Raw genomic sequence first — 22,941 nt, 5'->3', positions numbered from 1 at the left:
TTCATCAAGAGGCTCTTTAGTTCTTCTTCACTTTCTGCCATAAGGGTGGTGTCATCTGCATATCTGAGGTTATTGCTATTTCTCCCAGCAATCTTGATTCCAGCTTGTGCTTCATCCAGCCCAGCATTTCTCATGATATAAGTACTCTGTGTATAAGTTAAATAAGCAGGGTGACAATATACAGCCTTGACATACTCCTTTTCCTATTTGGAACCAGTCTGTTGTTCCATGTCCAGTTCTAACTGTTGGTTCCTGACCTGCATACAGATTTCTCAAGAGGCAGGTCAGGTGGTCTGGTAGTTCCATCTCTTTCAGAATTTTCTACAGTTTGTTTTGATCCATGCAGTCAAAGGCTTTTGCGTAGTCAGTAAAGCAGGAGTAGATGTTTTTCTCGGAGAAGGCGATGGCACCCCACTCCAGTACTCTTGCCTGGAAAATCCCATGGATGGAGGAGCTGGTAGGCTGAAGTCCATGGGGTTGCGAAGTGTTGGACACGACTGAGCTACTTCACTTTCACTTTCTTTTACGCATTGGAGAAGGAAATGGCAACCCACTCCAGTGTTCTTGCCTGGAGAATCCCAGGGATGGGGGAGCCTGGTGGGCTGCTGTCTATGGGATCGCACAAAGTCAGACACCACTGAAGCGACTTAGCAGCAGCAGCAGCAGCAGCAGATGTTTTTCTGGAACTCTCTTGCTTTTTCGATGACCCAGCGGATGTTGGCAATTTGATCTCTGGTTCCTCTGCCTTTTCTAAATCCAGCTTGAACATTTGGAAGTTCACGGTTCACGTATTGTTGAAGCCTGGCTTGGAGAATTTTGAGCATTACTTTGCTAGCGTCTGAGATGAGTGCAACTGTGTGAACTTTCTTTGGCATTACCTTTCTTTGGGATTGGAATGGAAACTGACCTTTTCCAGTCCTGCGGCCACTGCTGAATTTTCCAAATTTGCTGGCATATTGAGTGCAGCACTTTAATAGCATCATCTTTTAGGATTTGAAATAGCTCAACTGGAATTCCATCACCTCCACTAGCTTTGTTTGTAGTGATATTTCTAAGGCCCACTTGACTTCACATTCCAGGATGTCTGGCTCTAGGTGAGTGATCACACCATTGTGATCATCTGGGTCGTGAAGATCTTTTTTGTACAGTTCTTCTGTGTATTCTTGCCACCGCTTCTTAATATCTTCTGCTTCTGTTAGGTCCATACCATTTCTGTCCTTTATTGTGCCCATCTTTGTGTGTGTTCCCTTGGTATCTCTAATTTCTTGAAGAGATCTCTAGTCTTTCCCATTCTATTGTTTTCCTCTCTTTTTTTGCACTGATCACTGAGGAAGACTTTCTTATCTCTCCTTGCTATTCTTTGGAACTCTGCATTCAAATGGGAATATCTTTCCTTTTCTCCTTTGCTCTTCACTTCTCTTCTTTTTTCAGCTATTTGTAAGGCCTCCTCAGAGAGCCATTTTGCTTTTTTTGCATTTCTTTGTCTTGGGGATGGTCTTGATCCCTGTCTCCTATACAAGGTCACGAACCTCCATCCATAGTTCATCAGACACTCTGTCCATCAGATCTAGTCCCTTAAATCTTAAATTCACTGTATAATCCTAAGGGATTTGATTTAGGTCATACCTGAATGGTCTAGTGGTTTTTCCTACTTTCTTTTGTTTAAGTCTGAATTTGGCAATAAGGAGTTCATGATCTGAGCCACAGTCAGCTCCTGGTCTTATTTTTGCTCACTGTATAGAGCTTCTCCATCTTTGGCTGCAAAGAATATAATCAGTCTGCTTTCGGTGTTGACCATCTGGTGATGTCCATGTGTAGAGTCTTCTCTTGTGTTGTTAGAAGAGGGTATTTTCTATGATCAGTGCGTTCTCTTGGCAAAACTCTGTGAGCCTTTGCCCTGCTTCATTCTGTACTCCAAGGCCAAATTTGCCTGTTACCCCAGATGTTTTTTGATTTCCAACTTTTGCATTCCAGTCCCCTGTAATGAAAAGGATATCTTTTTTGGGTGTTAGTTCTAAAAGGTCTTGTAGGTCTTCATAGAGCCGTTCAACTTCACCTTCTTCAGCATTACTGGTCGGGGCATAGACTTGGATTACTGTGATATTGAATATTCAGCTTAGTTATTTTAAAATCTATGTCTGGTAATGCTTATCTTGACTCCTTGTAGTTTTGTCTGTCATTTTCTGATAATGCTGTCTTTAAGTCTCATATGACTGGTTATTTTTGGTGATAGATGTTATATATGAATGATTAGAGAACTAATTTGAAGCCTTGGATGCTAGGCCTCTACACAGAAGATGTACGTTTGCCCATCAGGTACTGCATTGCAGCCCAGGATCCCTGAATCCAAAATGGCAATGAGATGATATAAAGGTGGGCTTTGTCCTCTGCCTGTGTAGTTTGTGGTTTGTCCTTCAAGGTCCCAGGCTAACGTGTGCTATAGCGACTTGTAAGGAGTCTTGTTCTTCTCAGCTTCTTAACCTCTTATCTTCCTCTCCTCCAATTGAAAGAAAATCCAAAGAGGGAAAAAGAGGCTGACTCTGAGGTTCCCTTTTCGTAATCTTAGCTCTGTAGTTATACATCTGTCTACCTTTTCTAGTTCATAGCCAGAGGATTGATCCAAATTACCTAGTCCATCATTATTGGAATGGTTCCTTTATATAGTTCTCTTGGAAGTGGGAACCTCTTTCTGTATTTCATAATTTTGCAAATATACTATTCTGTTTGGGCCTGATCTTCATTTTTATTTGCTTTGGTTTTCATTTCATTTTATTTTGGGGGACTATTTTTATGTTTATGACCCTCATTCATCATTAGATAATAAATGTATGCATTCTGTATAGATTATTTGAAAATCTTCTAAATAATACAGTATTAAGGATAGTCTTAAAATTAAACTTGCTTATTTGTTTTTTAGGATAACTTTCCTTTTGATCCTCCATTTGTTCGAGTGGTATTACCTGTTCTCTCAGGAGGGTAAGTTTAAGTGATTATTTTCTTTGATAGTATACATCAGAATCATTTGGAGGGCTAGTCAAATGCCAGGAGGCCTAGAATGCTAAACTTTACCTCAAAGTTTCTGATTCAGTAGGACTTGTTATGGGGCCTGAGAAGTTCCATATCTAAGATAGTCTCAGGTGAAGCTGATGTTCCGGGCTGGGAACCATAATTTAAGCATCACTGGTATAAACCATTATGTTTATAGGGATTTTTAAATGACCTCTATGTGTATATACTTCACCTTAAAAAATCAATTGTTTTTCAAATGTAAGTTGTGATTGAGGGTTTAGAGAAAGTTAGGATTAGATAGTGATTCCCACATGCCCATGATGCGAGGAATAATCATAGGAAATGTCATGGGCCTATCGAGCTGGTCATTGATTTTCTAAAGGGGTTGTCTCAGTTTGATAGAATCAAATGGTAATTGCCTGGCATTTTTTATTGAAACTTGTATTTTTTTGTGTGATTAGAAGTCATATGAACGATGGTGAAAAGATCAGAATTTGTGCCTAGGTTAGTTATGGAAGGTTCTGTAGATCCTTAAAGTAAGAGGAGTTAAACTAATTTGAGAATGGTGATATGCTCAGCTGATGAAGTCCACTCTGTGAAACAATCATATTATGGTAATTAAAATCAAAATATCCAGTCCTTTGATCATTTCTATGCTTGATATAGTCTCATTTAGATTAAAACAATATGGATGGCATCATTAAAACAATGATTAAGGAAAATATTTGGAAACTTTTTGCAAATTCAGGATAAATGTATAAAAAATATTTTTATCAAATTATTTTGAGATCTGATGTAAACTTCACTAGCATAGATTTTTTTTCACGTTCTGTTGTGGAAAAAATTTTCTAGAGTTTATGGTCTTAGTAGTTTACCACCTTGTGGAGATAATTAAATTATAAATAATGCCATTTTCAGTTTTAAAATCTGCTATATAGTTTCTCTTCCATTGATTACTTTTACCAAATGGGGTTATTTTCCCATTATTCAAATAAATAACTAGAATAATAAGTCAGTTTGTGACTTATCCAAATAAACTTTATATTTTCTAAGAAAGTGTTTTTTCCATTATACCAAAAGGCAGCAATAATAAAAGTTTAGAAGTATTGAGTATTCAATTGATTTGTCAAGTATTAAGTATGGACTTAAGTTCTCTGACCTTAAAGGAAAAGGAGATTGCTTCTGGCAATAGTGATCTGGGAAGACTTAGACAAGTAGGTGGGATCTCAGTTAGATCTTGAAGTATTGGGTGGGATTTGGTCAACTTATGGAGGCTGAAGGAAAATTGTCTACATAGGTGAAAAGTAAACACAATCACACATTTAGGAAAGAGCATGGTGTATTCAGTTTACCAGAACAGTTTGAGCTATAACACATGAGGGGTAGAGTTCCTATAGAAGAATTATAGGAAATTGTGTTGACAATAGCTTGTAATTATATAGGAGCATGGATTGCTGAGCAAACTATTACCCATGGATATTTAATTTATTTTTCTTTAACTGGTTCAGAAATAGGGAAATAACAGTAAAAAGAATGTCTTAGAAAGCTAAATCTGGTAGAAAAAACTACAGGACAAATTACATTCACCAAGTCTGGAAGAATGCAAGGCTGGTTAAGAGCTGATGCCACTGTTGTAGGGTAAAGTGATAACAGCCTGAGTTGCTACAGTAGTGATGGGAATGGAAAGGTGAATGAAGGATGAAGGCTAATTTGAGGCGAAATCAATATGACTTGATCTTCACAGTCAACTATTAAGTAAAAAGTAACAATTATTGACTGACATGGGGAGAACTAAAAAGTGTGAAGCCTGATAAGAACAGCTTGCGATCTCTGACTCAGGCTAATGCTTAATTAAACACTGTGACTCTGGACAGATTATTGAACAGTTTTTGTTCCAAATATTTTATATCCCATATCTCCTCCCATATCTCCTCCTTATTTGTTTTTTGTCAAAAAATTTTTTAAACACAACAGCTTTATTGTGATACAATTCACATGTGATAAAACTCACCCTTTTACAGTGTACAGTTCAGTAGTATAGTATACTCAGTTGTGTAACCATTACCATTAATTTCAAAATGCTTTCATCACCTTCCAGAAGAAACTCTGTACCCATTAGCAATCACTTCTCATTCCTCTCTCCTATCCCTCCACCCACCAGCAACTACTAATTTTTATCTCTATGGATTTGCATATTCTGGACATTTTCATTTAAGGAAACAACCAAATTACAGGCTTTTGTGACTGGCTTCTGTCACTTGAAATTTTTCCAGGTTCATCCATGTTGCAGCATATATCAGTAGCTCATTCCATTTTATTTATCTGTGGACATTTGTTTCCACCTTTTGGCTGTTATGAATAATGCTGTGACCTTTCACAGACAGGTTTCTGTGTGCACATCTTCATTTCTGTATCATATACAGCTATGCGAGGAGTCACTAGGTCCTTTGCAATAACTCTTTTTAACTTTTTATGAAGTGCCACACTTTTCCCAAGTGGCTGCACCATTTACATTCCCACAAGCAGTGTGTATGTAACCAACTCTCTTCATTTCCTTCCTGTTCACTTTTTAGCCCCATGTAGTTTGGCATTGGCTATTACTGTTCCTCCCAGACTGATATTTCCAATAGGGACTTTGGTAAATCCAGAAGTACCTTTTCAGGTTCTATCATACCTGATTATTAGATTTCTCAGCAACACCGAAACATTTTTCCCTTGGCTTCTGATTGCCTCTTCTCAGTCTCTTTTTGCTGGGAACTCCTCTTTTCCCTTCATTCCTTTGCCTTTAAAAAAATTTTTTTTCTTTTTCATTGAGTTAATTGTATAGTTGCACACAGTTGTAAGAAAAATTAGAGATACCTTGTACCCTTTGCCTAGTTTCCCTAGTGGTATGATTTTTGCAAAGCTGTATAGTATAGTATTATGAAACAGTGATATAGACACAGGGATACAATATATAGTGCTTATGCAGATTTTCCCAGTTTTATGTATAACTCATATATATCCCTGGTGGCTCAGATAGTAAAGAATCTGCCTGCAATGTGAGAGACCTGGGCTTGATCCCTTGGTTGGGAAGATTCCCTGGAGGAGGGCACTGGCAACCCACTCCAGTATTCTTGCCTGGAGAATTCCCATGGACAGAGGAGCCTGATAGGCTACAGTTCATGGGGTCGCGAAGAGTTGGACATGACTGAAGCGACTTAGTGTGCATGCGTGCATATGTGTGTATTGAATTCTATATTGAGTAGATTTGTGTATGCAACACGGCAGTCAAGGTACTGTACAGTTCCAACACCACATGGATCGTTTCTGTTGCCCCTTGAAGCTATACACATTTTCCTCTAATGCCCCTTATCCCTTAACTCCTGGTAACCACTCATCTATCCTGCATTCCTAATATTTTGTCATTATAAAAAAAGTTACATAAATGAAATCTTAAAGTTTTGTATTGTAACCTTTGGGGATTAGCTGGTTTTTTGTTTTTTACTCATAATTCCCTGGAGAGTCATCTAAGTGTCTGACTAGTTTGTTCCTTTTTATTGCTAAGTAGTATTCCATGGTGCACTGTGTACCACAGTTTGTTTAACCAGTAACCCACTGAAGAACCTCTAGACTGACTTCACTGTTAAGAGTATTACAAATAAAGCTGCTCTGAATACTTGTATACTGTGTGTGTGTGTGTGTGTGTGTGTGTGAATGAATGTGAATGTATTGTCCTTTCTCTGGGATTCATGCCTAGGAATGCAGTTGCTAGGTCATAGAATCCCATGGACAGAGGGACCTGGCAGGCTACAGTTCATAGGGTCACCCAGAGTTGGACACGACTGACATTGCACGCATGCACAGTCATTGCATATTGAGTTTTAAAAGAAACTACCACAGTTTCCCAGAATGGCTTTACCATTTTACATTCCTGTCAAGAATGTGTGAGTGATCCACTTTCTCCACATCCTTGCCAGCATTTGGTGATGTCATTTGTTTTTATTTTAACCATGCTGTTAGCTGTGCAGTGATGTCTCATTGTGGTTTTAACTTGCATTTCCCTAATGAATATTCCTCAATGTTGAACATCTTTCATGTGCCTATGTGACAACTTTATGTACTCTTCCAAGAGATACTTGTTCATGTCTTTTGCCAGTTTTCTAATTGGATTGTTCTTCTGTTGAATTTTGAAAGTTAGTAAGATGCATTCTACACAGTAACCCTTTGGATGTGTGGTTTTTTAGTTTCTTCTAGTATTTAGCTTAATTTTATCTTAACAAAATCTTTTGTAGAACAAAATATTTTAGCTTTGAAGTAAAATTATGCTTTTGGTATCAAGTCTAAGAACTCTTTGCCTAGTCCTAGATCCCAAAGATTTTTCTTCTATTTTTGTTCCTCAAAGTTTTACAGTTTACATTTTACAGATACGTCTGTGAATCATTTTGAATTAATTTTTGTGTAAGATTTAGATCATAGATTTTTACCTAATGTCCAATTGTTCTTGTGTGATTTGTTGAAAAAGCTCCATGGCTTTTAAAATATTTCTGTGTGCCAGTGACTCCTGGGCTTGTATCTCACATCCCTGTGTCTTTGGTGTTTCCAGTATTCTTCTGCTTTATTGACACCTCGACTCGAATGTCTCTTAAACAGGCACCTCAGGCCTTTAGGACAAAAACTTGAGCCCATCTTTTTTTCAGTCTCCCTTCCCCAGTCTTCCTTATCTCACTTAATGAACCTAGAGTCATTCTTTATATCTCATCTTTTTCTCATTTTCCTCTGTTTCTCCACTTTAAAGGGTTTTCAGATCTAATAGTTTCCAGTTTTGTTGCTACCACCATCAGTTCTCACTTGGATCACTTCAGAGTGATCACTTCTGATTGGACTCCTGCTTCTATCTCCTCACTCATAAAGCTCTTTAGAGTGAGCTTTTACAGATTTGTTCTGATTATGTTGCTCCTCTGCTTAAACACATCCCATGCCTTCCCGCTGCTCCTGCAGGTTGATGTCCTTACCATATTCCATACGCTGTCTGTCATCTTGCCCTTGCTTGCCTCTTCAGTCCTCTTGTGTCCACCCACACTTCAATTCCTGCAAGTCTCACCTTGTGTGTCACTCGTAGGTATATTATTCCTGACCACCAAATTTAAAATAAGGCTTCTGGTTTTTCCTTCTCACAGAACTTTGGGACCCCTCCCCTACTTTATTGTTCATTTAACATCTAATCTTTACTATATTGTAAACATCATGAAGGCAAGTCATATCAGTTTTCTTCATTGTAATTCTTGTGTCTGCTTCAGTTTTTAGCATGCATACATACTATTCCTATATATGCAGTAAATATTTGTGAATGACTGAACGAGACAAGAAAATATAGTAACTTGGCAGTTCAGTTGCTTAGTCGTGTCTGACTCTGTGAACCCATGGACTGCCCCACGCCAGGCTTCCCTGTCCATCACCAACACCTGCAGCTTGCTCAAACTCATGTCCGTAGAGTCTGTGATGCCATCCAACCATCTCATCCTCTGTCATCCCCTTCTCCTCCTGCCTTCAATCTTTCCCAGCATCAAGGTCTTTTCAGATGAGTCAGTTCTTCGCGTCAGGTGGCCAAAGTCAGTTCTTCGCGTCAGGTGGCCAAAGTATTGGGGTTTCAGCTTCAGCATCAGTCCTTCCAATGAATATTCAGGACTGATTTCCTTTAGGATGGACTGGGTTGATCTCCTTGCAGTCGAAGGGATTCTCAAGAGTCTTCTCCAACACCGCAGTTCAAAAGCATCAATTCTTCGGTGCTCAGCTCTCTTTATAGTCCAACTCTCACATCCATACATGACTACTGGAAAAATCATAGCTTTGACTACATGGAGCTTTGTCCTCAAAGTAATGTCTCTGCTTTTTAATATGCTGTCTAGGTTGGTCATAGCTTTTCTTCCAAGGAGCAAGTATCTTTTAATTTCATGGCTGCAGTCACCATCTGCAGTGATTTTGGAGCCCAAGAAAATAAAGTCTGTCACTGTTTCCACTGTTTCCCCATTCTATTTGCCATGAAGTGATGGGACCGAATGCCATGATCTTAGTTTTCTGAATGTTGAGCTTTAAGCCAACTTTTTCACTCTCCTCTTTCACTTTCATCAAGAGGCTCTTTAGTTCTTCACTTTCTGCCATAAGTGTGGTGTCATCTGCATATCTGAGGTTATTGATATTTCTCCCAGCAATCTTGATTCCAGCTTCATCCAGCTCAGCATTTCTCATGATATAAGTACTCTGCATATAAGTTAAATAAGCGGGGTGACAATATACAGCCTGACACATTCCTTTCCCAATTTGGAACCAGCCTGTTTTTCCATGTCCAGTTCTAACTGTTGCTTCCTGACCTGCATACAGATTTCTCAGGAGGCAGGTAAGATGGTATGGTATTCCCATCTCTTTTAAGTGTTTTTCTTTTTTCTTTTAAGTATTTTTGACAGCTTGTTGTGATCCACACAGTCAAAGGCTTTGGCATAGTCAATAAAGAAGAACTAGATGTTTTTCTGGAACTTTCTTACTTTTTTGATGGTGTTGTTCAATGATGTTGGCAATTTGATCTCTGGTTCCTCTGCCTTTTCTAAATCCAGCTTGAGCATCTGGAAGTTCAGGGCTCAATGGCACCCCACTCCAGTACTCTTGCCTGGAAAATCCCATGGATGGAGGAGCCTGGGGGGCTGCAGTCCATGGGGTCGCTAAGAGTCGGACACGACTGAGCGACTTCACTTTCACTTTTCCCTTTCATGCACTGGAGAAGGAAATGGCAACCCACTCCAGTATTCTTGCCTGGAGAATCCCAGGGATGGCGGAGCCTGGTGGGCTGCTGTCTATAGGGTCGCACAGAGTCGGACACGACTGAAGTGACTTAGCAGCATGTACTGTTGAAGCCTGGTTTGGAGAATTTTGAGCATCACTGTGCTAGCATGTGAGATGAATGCAATTGTGCGGTAGTTTGAGCATTCTTTGGCATTGCCTTTCTTTGGGATTGGAAGAAAACTGACCTTTTCCAGTCCTGTGGCCATTGCTGAGTTTTCCAAATTTGCTGACATATTGAGTGCAGCACTTTCACAGCATCATCTTTTTGGATTTGAAGTAGCTTAACTGGAATTCCATCACCTCTAGTAGCTTTTTTGAAGTGATGCTTCTTAAGGCCCACTTGACTTCGCATTCCAGGATGTCTGGGTCTAGGTGAGTGATCACACCATCATGGTTATTTGGGTCATGAAGATCTTTTTTGTATAGTTTTTCTGTGTTTTCATGCCACCTCTTCTTAATATCTTCTGCTTTTGTTAGGTCCGTATCTTTTCTATCCTTTATTGTGCCCATCTTTGCATGAAATGTTACCTTGGTATCTCTCATTTTCCTGAAGAGATCTCTAGTCTTTCCCATTCTGTTGTTTTCCTCTGTTTCTTTGTAGTGATCACTGAGGAAGGCTTTCTCATCTCTCCTTGCTATTCTTTGGAACTCTGCATTCAAATGCGTATATCTTTCCTTTTCTCCTTTGCCTTTAGCTTTATTATAGTAAGTTAGCAAGATGTAGGCAAATACAGTAAATAGGCAGTTTAGGGTAATATACAATTTCCAGTCCACTGGTGTTTTATGAGCTACTTTACTGAGCCATCAAAACTTGGCTGTCTTTCTTGCTTAGTCCAGGGTACAGTGTAGTGAGAATCAGAAAGATTATTTGATGGTAATACAATACATTATTAGAGAGCTCTTTGTAAGCAACTGAAGATGCTTTATTGGCTGATATAATAGGAGGTATTGTTTGTGTCCCAGTCATTCACAAAGAGAATACTTCTACTTCTATATGACCATGGGTTTTTTGTCTGTATCGAGGAAACGTTATTTTAAGAATCTGGTTTTAAATGCCAGAACTTTATTGCTCTTTCAGGGATCTGTTCTTATCCATGGCCCCTTTCCTTACCTCTACAAAGGGAAAGATCATGACTGTTTTATATGGGCTGATGAACCTGCATTTTTAAAAAATTTATTTTTAATTGGAGGATAACTGCTTTACAGTCTTGTGTTGGAAGCCTGCCTTGTTTTTTAAAAAATGTGATCATTATCAAGAATTTGATTTAATATAAAATTTTATTTCTCATCTATTTTTTGGATCCTTGTAAGACTCAATGTTGCATGATTAATGGTATTTGCTGTCCATTTAAGTACTGGTATCTGTTGTCCCCTCATAGCAATTAAGTGATCATCCTAGATTGTGGGTGGGGAGGTTAGCTGGCAAACATTCTGGCAAGAACCTCCTAGTAAAACAAAAATTTTATAAAGTGAATGCCCAAAGAGGCTGAACTTAGGATAGTATTTGCTATATAACTTTGGCAACTGAAAAATGTTGAAAATATTACTGTGCCCATGTATATGGCATTTTATCTGTAAATGACCCTTAGATTATTTTTTTTTTCTAGTGTCCTTGTATGGTCTCAGTATTCTGCAGGAGCTCTTTGTTTGGACCCTAAGAGCAATAAGAGCTTAGAACACATACTGATAAAAGGATACAATACAAAAGTAGAATTGACTTTTTTTCACGTGTAAATGCTGCTGGTGGTATATATTAAAGAGAAATTTAGTAATTGTATATACTAAGGAAAGTTTATTATGCACTAATATATACTTAGCTCACTTTTTGTATAGGTATTAGAACTACTTCTGTCTGTGTTGAGACATCAAACACTTTTTTTAGTTTTTATGTGCTTGTAGAAAATGTACTTTCTTCTGATCTACAAGTATGAAAGCTTTCCCTTCTCTCCTGACAAGACTCTCCACCCCTAAAATGAAGAGTGGGGTGCTAAAGGGGAAGGTGGTGATTAGATAATTGGTAACTCAGCATTAACTACATATCTCTGTTTCCTAAAATAAGTTTCTCTTTAGCATTTCTGAAGTGTAAGGACCAAGAATGGTGTTAACTTATTAATAGATTACTAGACTTTGAGTGGTTTTGGAGAAATGAAAATCAAATGAGAGCTTGGATCTTGTAATTCTGTTAAATCAGCAAATGCTTATTTAAAGCTGCAAGATTTTTAAATGTGCAAGATACACTTTGAGCCCAGTGGGAGATTCAGAGAATTGTAGACAAATTTCTGAGTTTCAGGAACATAAGAGAATATACACAGTTTATCTTTTATTAAAAAAAAATTATGGTGTATAGTTGATTTACAGTGTTATATTATTTTCTGCTGTACAGCAGAGTGAATCAATTAATACATTTACATATGTCCACTCTTTTTTAAGATTCTGTTCCCATATAGATCATTACCCAGTATTGAGTAGAGTTCCCTGTGCTATATAGTAAATTCTCATTAGTTATCCATTTTATATATAGTAGTGTGTATGTCAATCCCAATCTCCCAATTTTTTCCTCCCCTACAAGGTGTAAAATCTCATGATTCTCCTTCCTGATTTAATTTTTTTGGAGTTTTTTTCTTCCTATTAAACTTTGCTTTGAAAGTTCCCAGAAGTTGAGACAAGGAAGTAAGAGAGATGGTTGCCTGTATTCTCCAGGATAGGGGAGAGTTATTGACTAGTTTCTGTTAGTGAGTAATTCCACTGTAACTGTTATTACTAGTGGTCTACAGTAGAAGTTTTTAGATGCCTTACTTCTCTGTTACTTGGTTTAGTCAATACAAGGATGCATTTGCTTAGCCAGAATGCAAAATTTACAGGCTCGAATGGTCTTGGCAAGTTTTATGGGGCAGGGGAGGAACAGACATTTGGGAGAGTAGGCAGCAGAAGGAATCTTAGGCAAGAGAAAGGCATGGGCAGAGTCCCAGAGGACAAACAAAATTTGTGGTGGACACAGTTTTCACATAGACCTAATCAGTGGTCCTACCTTATGTGTTTTCAAGATTGCTACAGGTTTTCTTCTGTAATTACCATTCCTTTTATTTTTAGGCATGATATTTAATGTGTTTTAAAGTTTAACGTTAAAGGAGGAGTTACTTTGTTTGAGAAAATGTCAAAGGCTGAAGAATCTTGATCTAAATAATGATTTCTAAGGGAGATTTCTAATGAAATCCCCCATAGTTGTCCTTGGTTCAGAGAAGAGTCCTCAGGACCAGAAAGAGAAATAGGGGAGTTCCAGAGAGGCTCCTTGGTCAGAATCATTTGATCTTCACAACAGAATGAAAAATATTTTAACTATAACTGCAGATGTTCATTATTATAGATAGGGTAAAGTCATCACTGCTGTCAGAGGAAAAGCTCTTGGCTATTTAACATGATGGTGGAGAAATCTTAAGATGGGTAGAACAGTTGAAAACCATTTAAGGAAGATTTCTTCTGCCCTCATTCTCTGGAATTTTTAGGGCTAAGTTCTTAGTTTCTGACACCTTAAAAGTTTTTAAGTGTTCTGTTAAGAACCATTATTTAGTAAAAAAAAAAAAAAAACAAAAAAAAACCATTTAGATGATATCAGAATTTTAGAATTACCCATAGTTCTGTAACCCTAAAAACTTATTTTCATTTTGCATGTTATCTTTTAATCTTTACTTGTATGCACATTACTTGTATGCACACTTTCTTAGTAATGATACTTCAAAAACTGAAGAAAGAATACCAAGATCTAGAGATCTATGATTCCTTTTTCTTTTTAAGGTACGTGTTGGGTGGCGGAGCACTGTGCATGGAACTACTCACAAAACAGGTGACTATTTTTCTTATTGTACTCAAGTATTTCAACCTCTGTGGAGTGTTTTAATTATGTAAATTAGATTCTAAATGGACAGAGCTCTTTGTAATAGTACCTACTTTAAATTTTTTTTTTTTTTGCTAATAGCACCTATTTTAATAATGAAAGCTATTTAAACCAGTAAAATAACATTGTACTTTGTGCTTAATCTATGCTAGGATGGGCAATAAGAGTGATGTATAATTTGCTCATTTGTTGCACTTACAACATAGGTTTCTTTGTTTTGTGAGATTTTGGAAATGGTCCAACTTTACTCCTTGACTACAAACTTGACATAAATTTGATACCACTAAGTTATATACCATTTTCTTAAGTTTTCCTGAGTGAGAATCAGGAATACCACGGTGTTTTAGAGAAGTGTTTTCTTCTTTCTATAGGGCTGGAGCAGTGCCTATTCAATAGAATCGGTCATCATGCAAATTAATGCCACCTTAGTTAAAGGCAAAGCCAGAGTGCAGTTTGGAGCAAATAAGGTACTTTTATTAAGAATGTCACATTAACTATGAGATACATTTCCTGTTATGAAGCTTCTACCTGTTATTTTACTCTTTGTTATTTCTACTATAATTAAATATGTCTGTGTTTTAAAATTTATTATTGGTTTATATATACTAGTGAATAAAAAATTATATGTAGTTGCATGCTTCCCCAAATTGAGATCCCATTGTAATAGTTAATTCCTAGTAAGCATGTATGTGCTAGGCTCTAATCTAAACTTTTTATTTGTATTAACTTTCTATCCTCTTAATAACCTAGAAGTAGGTACTACTATTGTCCTCATTTAGTAGATGAGGAAACTGAAGCACAGAGAAGTTAGGTGACTCATCTAAGGTCACAGGTGGAGAGTGAGGATTGGAACCAGACGTTCTGGCCGTTAGTCTCTGCTCTTAACCACCTTGTTCTATTCTTTATTCACCTACTATATCAGAAATATCTTTCATGTCTAATTATAGTTATCTGTTAACACTTAAGAAGACCAAAACAAACTCTGAAGTTAGTATATTTTGGAAAAGTGTGTGATGGAAATCATCCTGATCTGACATTTAAAAAAAAATTCTGTATGTTCCTAAAATTCCTTGTGAATTTTGTATTAAAAACCTATCCAAATAGTACTAAACCTAAGTAAGTATTTATAACTGTATTGCACATCAAATCATGAGCTCACTGGAATCTTAACTCACAGAGGAAGCAGAAAATTGATTCTCCAAGGGGACTAAAGTGGTCTCATGTTAATTGTATCTACAGTTCTCATCAGTAGCAAATGCCAATATTCTTTAGAAGAAAGGATTTCTGAATTAAGACTATAAGATTCTCAGAGATTAAGATCAGTTCAGTTCAGTCACTCAGTCGTGTCCGACTCTTTGTGTCCCCATGGACTGCAGCATGCCAGGCTTCCCTGTCCATCACCAACTCCCGGAGCTTGCTCAGACTCATGTCCATCAAGTCGGTGATGCCATCCAACCATCTCATCCTCTGTCGTCCCCTTTTCCTCCTGCCTTCAATCTTTCCCAGCATTGGGGTCTTTTCCAATAAGTCAATTCTTTGCATCAGGTGGCCAAAGTATTGGAGTTTCAGCTTTAGCATTAGTCCTTCCAATGAATATTCAGGACTGATTTCCTTTAGGATGGACTGGTTTGACCTCCTTGCAGTCCAAGGGATTCCCAAGAGTCTTCTCCAACACCACGATTCAAAAGCATCAATTTTTAAGTGCTCAGCTTTCTTTATAGTCCAACTCTCACATCCATATATGACTACTGGAAAAACCAAAGCTTTGACTAGACAGACCTTTGTTGGCAAAGTAATGTCTCTGCTTTTTAATATGCTGTCTAGGTTGGTCATAGCTTTTCTTCCAAGGAGCAAGTGTCTTTTAATTTCATGGTTGCAGTCATCATCTGCAGTGATTTTGGAGCCCCCAAAAATAAAGTCGGTCACTGTTTCCACTGTTTCCCCATCTATTTGCCATGAAGTGATGGGACTGGATGCCAAGATCTTCGTTTTTTGAATGTTGAGTTTTAAGCCAGCTTTTTCACTTGACAGTGAAAGATGATAAACACCCAAGTAGACAACCTAACATACGTGAGAACTGGCAGAAACAATGACTAAGAGACACAGAGTCAACAAAGACTTGAAGTTTTGGAATTAGCAGATATTAAAATTGTGAGAAAATGAATACTTACGTGTAGAATCTAGTGATCAGAGAAAAGAATCTATAGAAATGAAGAATGTTAAAATGAGAAACTGATTAGACATCAGAAGAGAGAATTATTAGAAGAAATAACTCAGAATGTTGCACAGAGGGACCCAGGAATAGATAGGACAGCAGAAGTTAAGAAGTACAGATCAGAACGAGGTCTGAAACATGTCTTATTTGAATCCCAGGAGGAGACAATAAAATCATATTAAAAAGTGAGCAGCAGAAATCAGAAAGTGAAGTTATAAAAGCAAATCCAAATAAATAAGTCATAACAAATATAAATGCACAGAAGTTACCAGTTAGTTTGAATTAAGTGGTCTTTACGAAGTGTATTTATTTATTTTTATTAACATTTTTTGGAAATAGTTGATTTATAGTGTTTTTTTTCTGTACAGCAAAGTGACTCAGTTATACATTTATGAATATATTCTTTTTAATTTTCTATTATAATTTGTCACAAGAAGTATATTTAACATGTGAGGATACAAAGAGATGGAATTTTTTTAAAGGAAGAAGATAACAGAGATAGACCAGTATAGGCATACCTTGGAGATATTATGGGTTCAGTTCCAGACTACTTCAGTAAAGCCAGTTTCACAATAAAGCAAACCACATGAACTTTTTGGTTTCCTAGTATGTGTAACAGTTACACTGTACTGCAGTCTCCTAAGTGTGCAATAGCATTATGTCTAAAAAACAATGTACATGCCTTAATTAAAAAATACTACTAAAAAATGCTAACCATCATCTGAGCCTTCAGCTAGTTGTAGCAGTTAACACCAAAAATCAGTGATCCCAGATCATTTTAACAAACATAGTAATGAAGAAGTTTGAAGTATTTCAAATTACCAAAATGTGACACAGACACACAAAGTCAGCCAGTGTTCTTGGGGAAAAATGGAGACAATAGACTTGCTTGGTGCAGGGCTGTCACAAATCTTCAAACTGTTAAAAACAGTAACAAAAATGCAGTATCTGCTAGGTGCAGAAAAGTGAAGTGCAGTAAAATGACGTTTGCCTGTATACACTGACAAAAAGGTGATTTAGCTGTAGTGTAAACAGTGTGATTTTGGAACAAAGCATTAGTGACTACTTACTGATAAAAGTCTCATTTAACCAGGAGGATATAATTTTTTACTCTAGGTCATGCTATCATTTCCTGAAAAAAGCAGGGGACAGTGACTAATAACAAAAGGCTGTACATTAATTTTCTTGTATAATCTGAAGGATATACAGGGATACTAATAAGAGTAGTTTATTTGAATGGAAGAAGGAAGGTGGGTGAGGGGAGGAACTGGGTGGTTGCAGGCCAGGTAGGAATGAAAGTTGTCGTTTGGAATGTGTTTATATACATTCTTATGCTATGAATTTATTAAAAAATTCTGTGACATAACATAATAGATGTGAACCACTATGGAGAATGCTTATGATAATTCTCCACGATAGGTAATTGGAAGTTAAGATGTAGGCAAGTTGTACTTATGGGGATAAAATTAATAAAATCAATCCTACACTTGGTCCCTCAGAAGACATTGTAAGCTATAGAGGTTAACAAAAGAAGACTCCTTTAGTAGTGTGACTTGGTATCACTTATGGGCATTCTTCAGGTGTTTAACTCAAAATGTTATCCATATGTGTAGTCCTTAAGCCCTAATGTTTCCTTACCTGAAGGCAGTATTTTGTAGTTTCTTTTTTTTTTTTTGATGTAGGTTATGAGGAAGAGTCTTCTGTCAGTGGACATTTATGATTTTCTATTTCTAGATACAAATGTTGTTTTCTTTTTTGAAGTAATAGTTGATTTATAATGTGTTAATTTCTGCTCTACACCAGTGATTGTTATACATACATACATACACATATATATGTACATGTACATTCTCCTTGCATCCAAACAACATCCTTTAACTTTATTCATAAAGCCTTGTACTTGTACAGTGGCAGGAGGACTTAGAAAATGAACTGTGAATTTTGTAGATCTTTATTAGAAAACTAATAATTTTGATTCTGTTATCCCCTAAAATAGCTGGGAATAATGAAATTGGGAAATTTATTTTTGAAATGGAAATACTTGGTTTCCTGTGTGCTTTTAAGTACAGCGGTGATGCAAATAATCCATCAAGTATTTGTAATGATTTTCATCTACTTATAGTTTTGATATAAAATGTATAATTCTCTTTCAGAATCAGTATAATCTAGCAAGAGCCCAGCAATCCTATAATTCCATTGTACAGATACATGAGAAAAATGGTAGGTTTACTTCAAAAAGTATTTATTGCCATACGTAAAGTTTTACATAATGTACTGTTTACTTATTTTGTTTTATTCTTCTGTTTTTGTTTTAATTTCTTACAAAGTATGGTTACCAGAGTGAAACAATTTAACTTGAGGATACACATACTGTGCTTCATTCAAAATCTTGGTATCCTAAATACTTGGCCTGGGAATCTCTGAGTCAAAGATTTTTGAGTAGATTAATGAATGAATCACTTTACTCACTTGAAATATGTGATATTGGGATAGGAACTGAGTTAAAGGCAATTCTGAAGGTGGCGTTCTTGCTGTTAATACTGGGTAAGTGCAGTCAGGATCATGAACCAGTTGCTGAACCATTTTCAGACCACTTAATGCTTTTTGAGAATCGTGCAGATTGATTTATTCAAGTAAAAAAGTTCTTACTTCAGTCTACACTTAACAATATTTGAATTGTAAATTTAAAAAAATTTTTTTCAAAACTTTATTGGACTTATTTTAAATTTTTCTTGTATTCACAAGGCATGTTTGGAGTTTTTGTCTCTAATAGTGAGATGACAAAGAAGTAGACTTGGAGTCAGAAGACCTATTACCAGGCACCATTTGTGTCACTCACTAGCGCTGTGGCCCTGAGCAAGTCCCATTACCTTTCAGCCTTAGTTTTCTCATCTCTAAAATTAATATGATGTCTGTCTTGCCAAACGTGAGGAAGGAAATAAGTTGTGTGTGTGTGTGCAGCACTTAATAACCAAGTGTGCTGATATTCATGGTAGCTGGGGTAGTGGAATGGATGCATTTTTGTGCAGAGGAGGTTAATTGATAGGAAGTAGTTTTTCTTCAAGAGTATCTACAGTAAAGTGTTCTTTATTTAGTTAGAATGTGGTAGCTTGTGACTTAATATTTGTGTTTTGTGTGTGCTCACTTTCATTTAAGTGATAGAGCTAACTTCTCACTTTTGCAGGGACTGCTTACTTTTGAAAGAATAGTATTCAGAACAGTTTTCAAGCTTCTGAAGAGGGAAATGATAAAATTTGAGGACAAAGCTGGATTTTCATAATAATATTCATCTCTAGCATGCTAAATGAACAGACCCAAAGATGTCTATATGCTCCTTTATTAATAAGCACGTGGACACTCCACAAGTCTTGGTATATTTATACTGTTGGAAGGGCAGCTTCGTACCAAACAATACTTTGTCTCAGTCTCATTTGCCTTTTTAGAGAGAGCTTATCTTTTTTGAGCATAGAAACATGTTTTTCTTATCTTTTATTTTTTGTTAAGTTAGACATTATAGTCAGTATTCAAAAATGTTTATGGAAAGCACTGTATTTGAGAAAGTGTGGGTGTGTGTATAATCAGCTATGATGAAAGAGCAATAAATTCAGATTCAGGAGATGGATTCTAGTTAACCTGCTGCTGCTAAATGTGATCTTGGGCTTAATCACTTAATCAGGGCACCTGCTGAGATGGCACCCTCACTGGTAAAAAGACATCACTGCACTGATGACAGTCCAGGTTCCTCGTACTCTAAAATACCAGGATTTTGTTTGGGGACAGTTATTTTTAGTTCAGTTTCCTATATAAAACTTAGCTTGTTGTCTAATTTCCACACTTTTCTCTTTAGGTAAAAATGCCATTAATACAGAGATCTTACCTTGAAAATTCAAGTACAATTTATTCATAGAAAATAACTATATTGTGAATATATCAGAATGTTGTGTTTGTTACCAACCCAAGTATAAGCTTAATTTTTACAAATAGGTTTAAACAGGGAAATTACAGGTAGAGAAAATTATGGGTAGAGAAAGTATCTAAACTTGCTAAAATGCCACTTCTCCTAGTTGATTTAAGAATTAAAATATGTTAACTTTTTTTCCCCATTCTTTTGCAGGCTGGTATACCCCTCCAAAGGAAGATGGCTAAATGTGTTGACTTTTGTATGCTTGGACCAGTGTTGCTTTAAAGAAAATCTTTCCAACATGCAGACACAAGCTTTGAGTGCCCCTATAACAGCAGTACCGAAGATGTTAGCTAATAGATATTTTAGTGGATAATCTGTCAACTGATCCAGTATAAGTTACAGCCTTTCCATTTTTCTCATTTTAGGTATCTTGGACTGAGCAGTGGGGCCTTTACTGTATTTTTTCTGATAAATACACATACTGGCCACTCCTTATCATCTCTTTCTTGAAAGGTGAAATGTCTTAAGCAGACAAGTCAGCATCAGGTTATTGAAGTTATGACTTGAGGGCAAGTTTCCCATTTTTGAGCTCGTGTGTTATGAGGATTTGCAATATATTGTTCCATTTAAAGCCAATAAAGTTTAATCAATGTTAAATATTGGTTTAGAAAATTTAAGGTGTTCTGAATCACAATAGCTTTTTCAGGTTAAAACTATTTTATAATATTGCCAAAATAATGACAGGAAATGTACTTGTTAAACTGTTAAACCTTTTTTTTTTTTTTTTTATGGCTATGAAGATCTGAACTATCTCCCGAAGATTTGCTCTTAAGTGAGTTGAACCTTTTAGGCAGAGCAAAGCAAGGCTGTGTCAATTCAGCTTGTACGTAGTAATTTCCACCGGGGCATCAGAGTCTTGCTGAGCTGAATCTGCTTCTTATTGGTTCAGTATTTCTTATGAAGAAGAGCTTGAAGTATAGAGCTTGAATTATTTAAAATACTAAGTCATTCTACGTTTCCATTTTATTAACGGGATGTTGCAATCAGTTGTAAACTAATAAACTTATAAAGTGATTGGCACAAAGACTCCTTGAACAAAACTGCATGGTTAAGTACAAAAAGTATCTAATTTGGAGACTTAAATTTTTTCTATAGTCATAATAATGGCTTTTACATTGAAAGACTAATAGGAATTCTACATATATTAATTCTTTTATAAAATCTAGACTCAAATCAGTGTACTCTCCATTTTATTGCCTTACCTGAATTAGTCCTATTGGGTTGGTAATAGATTTTTTTTTTTAATATACCCAAACTTGATTTAAAAGTAAACTCTAGTTATTAAGCACTTTTAAAAAGAAACCCAGAAGCACATTTTTTCTGCACAGACCAGTTACAAAGTTCAAAAGTGTTTCTTGCGCTTTAAGACTCAGTTTTTAACTTTGTAAACCACATCTGAAAGACTTGGCACTTCTGCATTATTGTGTTTTTTTCTCTTTTTTTTCCTCCTTTTTTTTTCTCCTATTTTGGTTAAGAGGATAATAGAAAAAGATTTTCTGGCATTCTTGTTCACTTGGTTAATTTGTATACAATTCCGATTGCCAGTTGCTGAGATAACAAGTGACAAGGCAGAATTCTTGAAAGCATTAAAGTTCCTTAAACCTAAGGCTAAATCTTGAATACATTATTGAATTCTTTAATATCCTGATGGCTAGCAGATTGACAGCTGCACATTTGGCATGCTTTGGTTTTTGGTTTTGGGGGGTTTTTTGGACTTTATTTTTCATTGCAGATTTATTTGGCAATGTACAGTAAATTTTGTAAACTTGCATCAAGTTTATGAATAAAGAACCATTTAAAAAATAACTCACTTTCCTTTTGTAACAGATACTCTTTGTTTTGAGTTTCTATAGGCTCTGTTGGGTTTCTGGAATAGGATCATATATGGTGGGATGGGGTAAGGAGAGGCTTGAGGCAGATTGATTTCACAAGAGAAAGCTGGAGAACCCAGAATTGGTGTGTATAAACTTGGCATACTTAGGGTTTCCTCAACCTTTTCCCTTGCCCACACTGATTCTTTAATATAAATTCAAGTGCTACTTTCTTCATCGCTTTCCTAATTCCCCAAGTTACAGTAATCTGTTCCCTGTTCAGTGTACCCATAGCCTCTTTACACAATTGTCAGTTTTTCACATACAAGAAGTACAGAGGTAGGAAAACTCCCGGCATAGTACCTCTGCTTCTTTGAGATCTTTCTGTGTTGGTTTCATCTTTGGATAGACTTGAATGTGCAGCCATCTTAATCCATCCAGAGGTAGATAATGGCCCTGTGGTCTAGTGTCTCCTTAGGAAGTGAGAAAGTTTTTAGAGGTCCCCCTACTCCCCCTTTCAAAAAAACGTAACTTTTTTTTGGCCTAGAACTAGAGCATTTGTCTACCCCTAAATTAATGGCTGGTTAAAAGAATGAAACTATCATGATTAGTTTGGACCAGTGGTTTTCAAGGTATAATCTGTTGGAGAACTCTGGAGACTCCTGAGACCCTTTTAGGAGGTTTTTAAGGTCAAAGCAACACTAAACCATTATTTGATATTTTCACTCTCATTCTCTCACAAGTGTACAATGAGGTTTTCCAGAGGCTACATGATGTGACAGACACGATATTGAACAGACTGAATTCAGAAGCAGATCCAGCTGTCTTCTACTTAGCCAGAAGTTAGAGGTTTATAAGATGTAAAGATGCTACACTATGCGATACTGGGGAATGGGGTGGAGATTTGGTAAGGTTATTTTTGCATAAGTTACTCTGTGATGGACTATTTTAAGTGAATTAGTATGATAAATATAACCCAAAGAAGTTCTTTGGCGTTGTCAGTATTTAAGAATGTGAAGCAGTCCTGAAGTCAAAATGTTTGAGACCCGCTTTTTTTTTAATAAATTTATTTATTTTAGTTGGGGGCTAATTACTTTACAATATTGTAATAGTTTTTGCCATACATTGACATGAATCAGCCATGGGTCTACATGTGATCCCCTTCCTGGACCCCCCTCCCACCTCCCTCCCCATCCCATCCCTCTGGGCCATCCCATTGCCCCGGCCCTGAGCC

The 22,941-nt window shown here is 36.7% G+C and overlaps 1 protein-coding gene across 3 annotated transcripts in view; it reads left to right on the top strand.

Annotated features, from left to right (window-relative positions):
• Positions 1 to 20,920, top strand: part of UBE2Q2 (ubiquitin conjugating enzyme E2 Q2) — a 58,017-nt gene extending 37,097 nt beyond the window's left edge. For all 3 annotated transcript variants that reach the window (XM_081549646.1, XM_081549644.1, XM_081549645.1), the window contains 5 exons: positions 2,918 to 2,976; positions 13,618 to 13,666; positions 14,089 to 14,184; positions 18,086 to 18,152; positions 20,047 to 20,920. In XM_081549646.1, coding sequence (XP_081405772.1) covers positions 2,918 to 2,976; positions 13,618 to 13,666; positions 14,089 to 14,184; positions 18,086 to 18,152; positions 20,047 to 20,078 — 303 coding nt within the window. In that variant the 3' untranslated portion in view covers positions 20,079 to 20,920. The remainder of the gene's footprint in view (positions 1 to 2,917; positions 2,977 to 13,617; positions 13,667 to 14,088; positions 14,185 to 18,085; positions 18,153 to 20,046) is intronic.
• The last annotated feature ends 2,021 nt before the right edge of the window (positions 20,921 to 22,941 follow it).

Source organism: Giraffa tippelskirchi, chromosome 12, assembly GCF_054371585.1.
Source record: "Giraffa tippelskirchi isolate mGirTip1 chromosome 12, T2T-mGirTip1v1.2.pri, whole genome shotgun sequence".
In the NCBI taxonomy this organism is placed as follows: domain Eukaryota; kingdom Metazoa; phylum Chordata; class Mammalia; order Artiodactyla; family Giraffidae; genus Giraffa; species Giraffa tippelskirchi.
The sequence above is the reverse complement of the archived record's forward strand: the minus strand, read 5'-3'. Positions and strand labels throughout refer to the sequence as shown.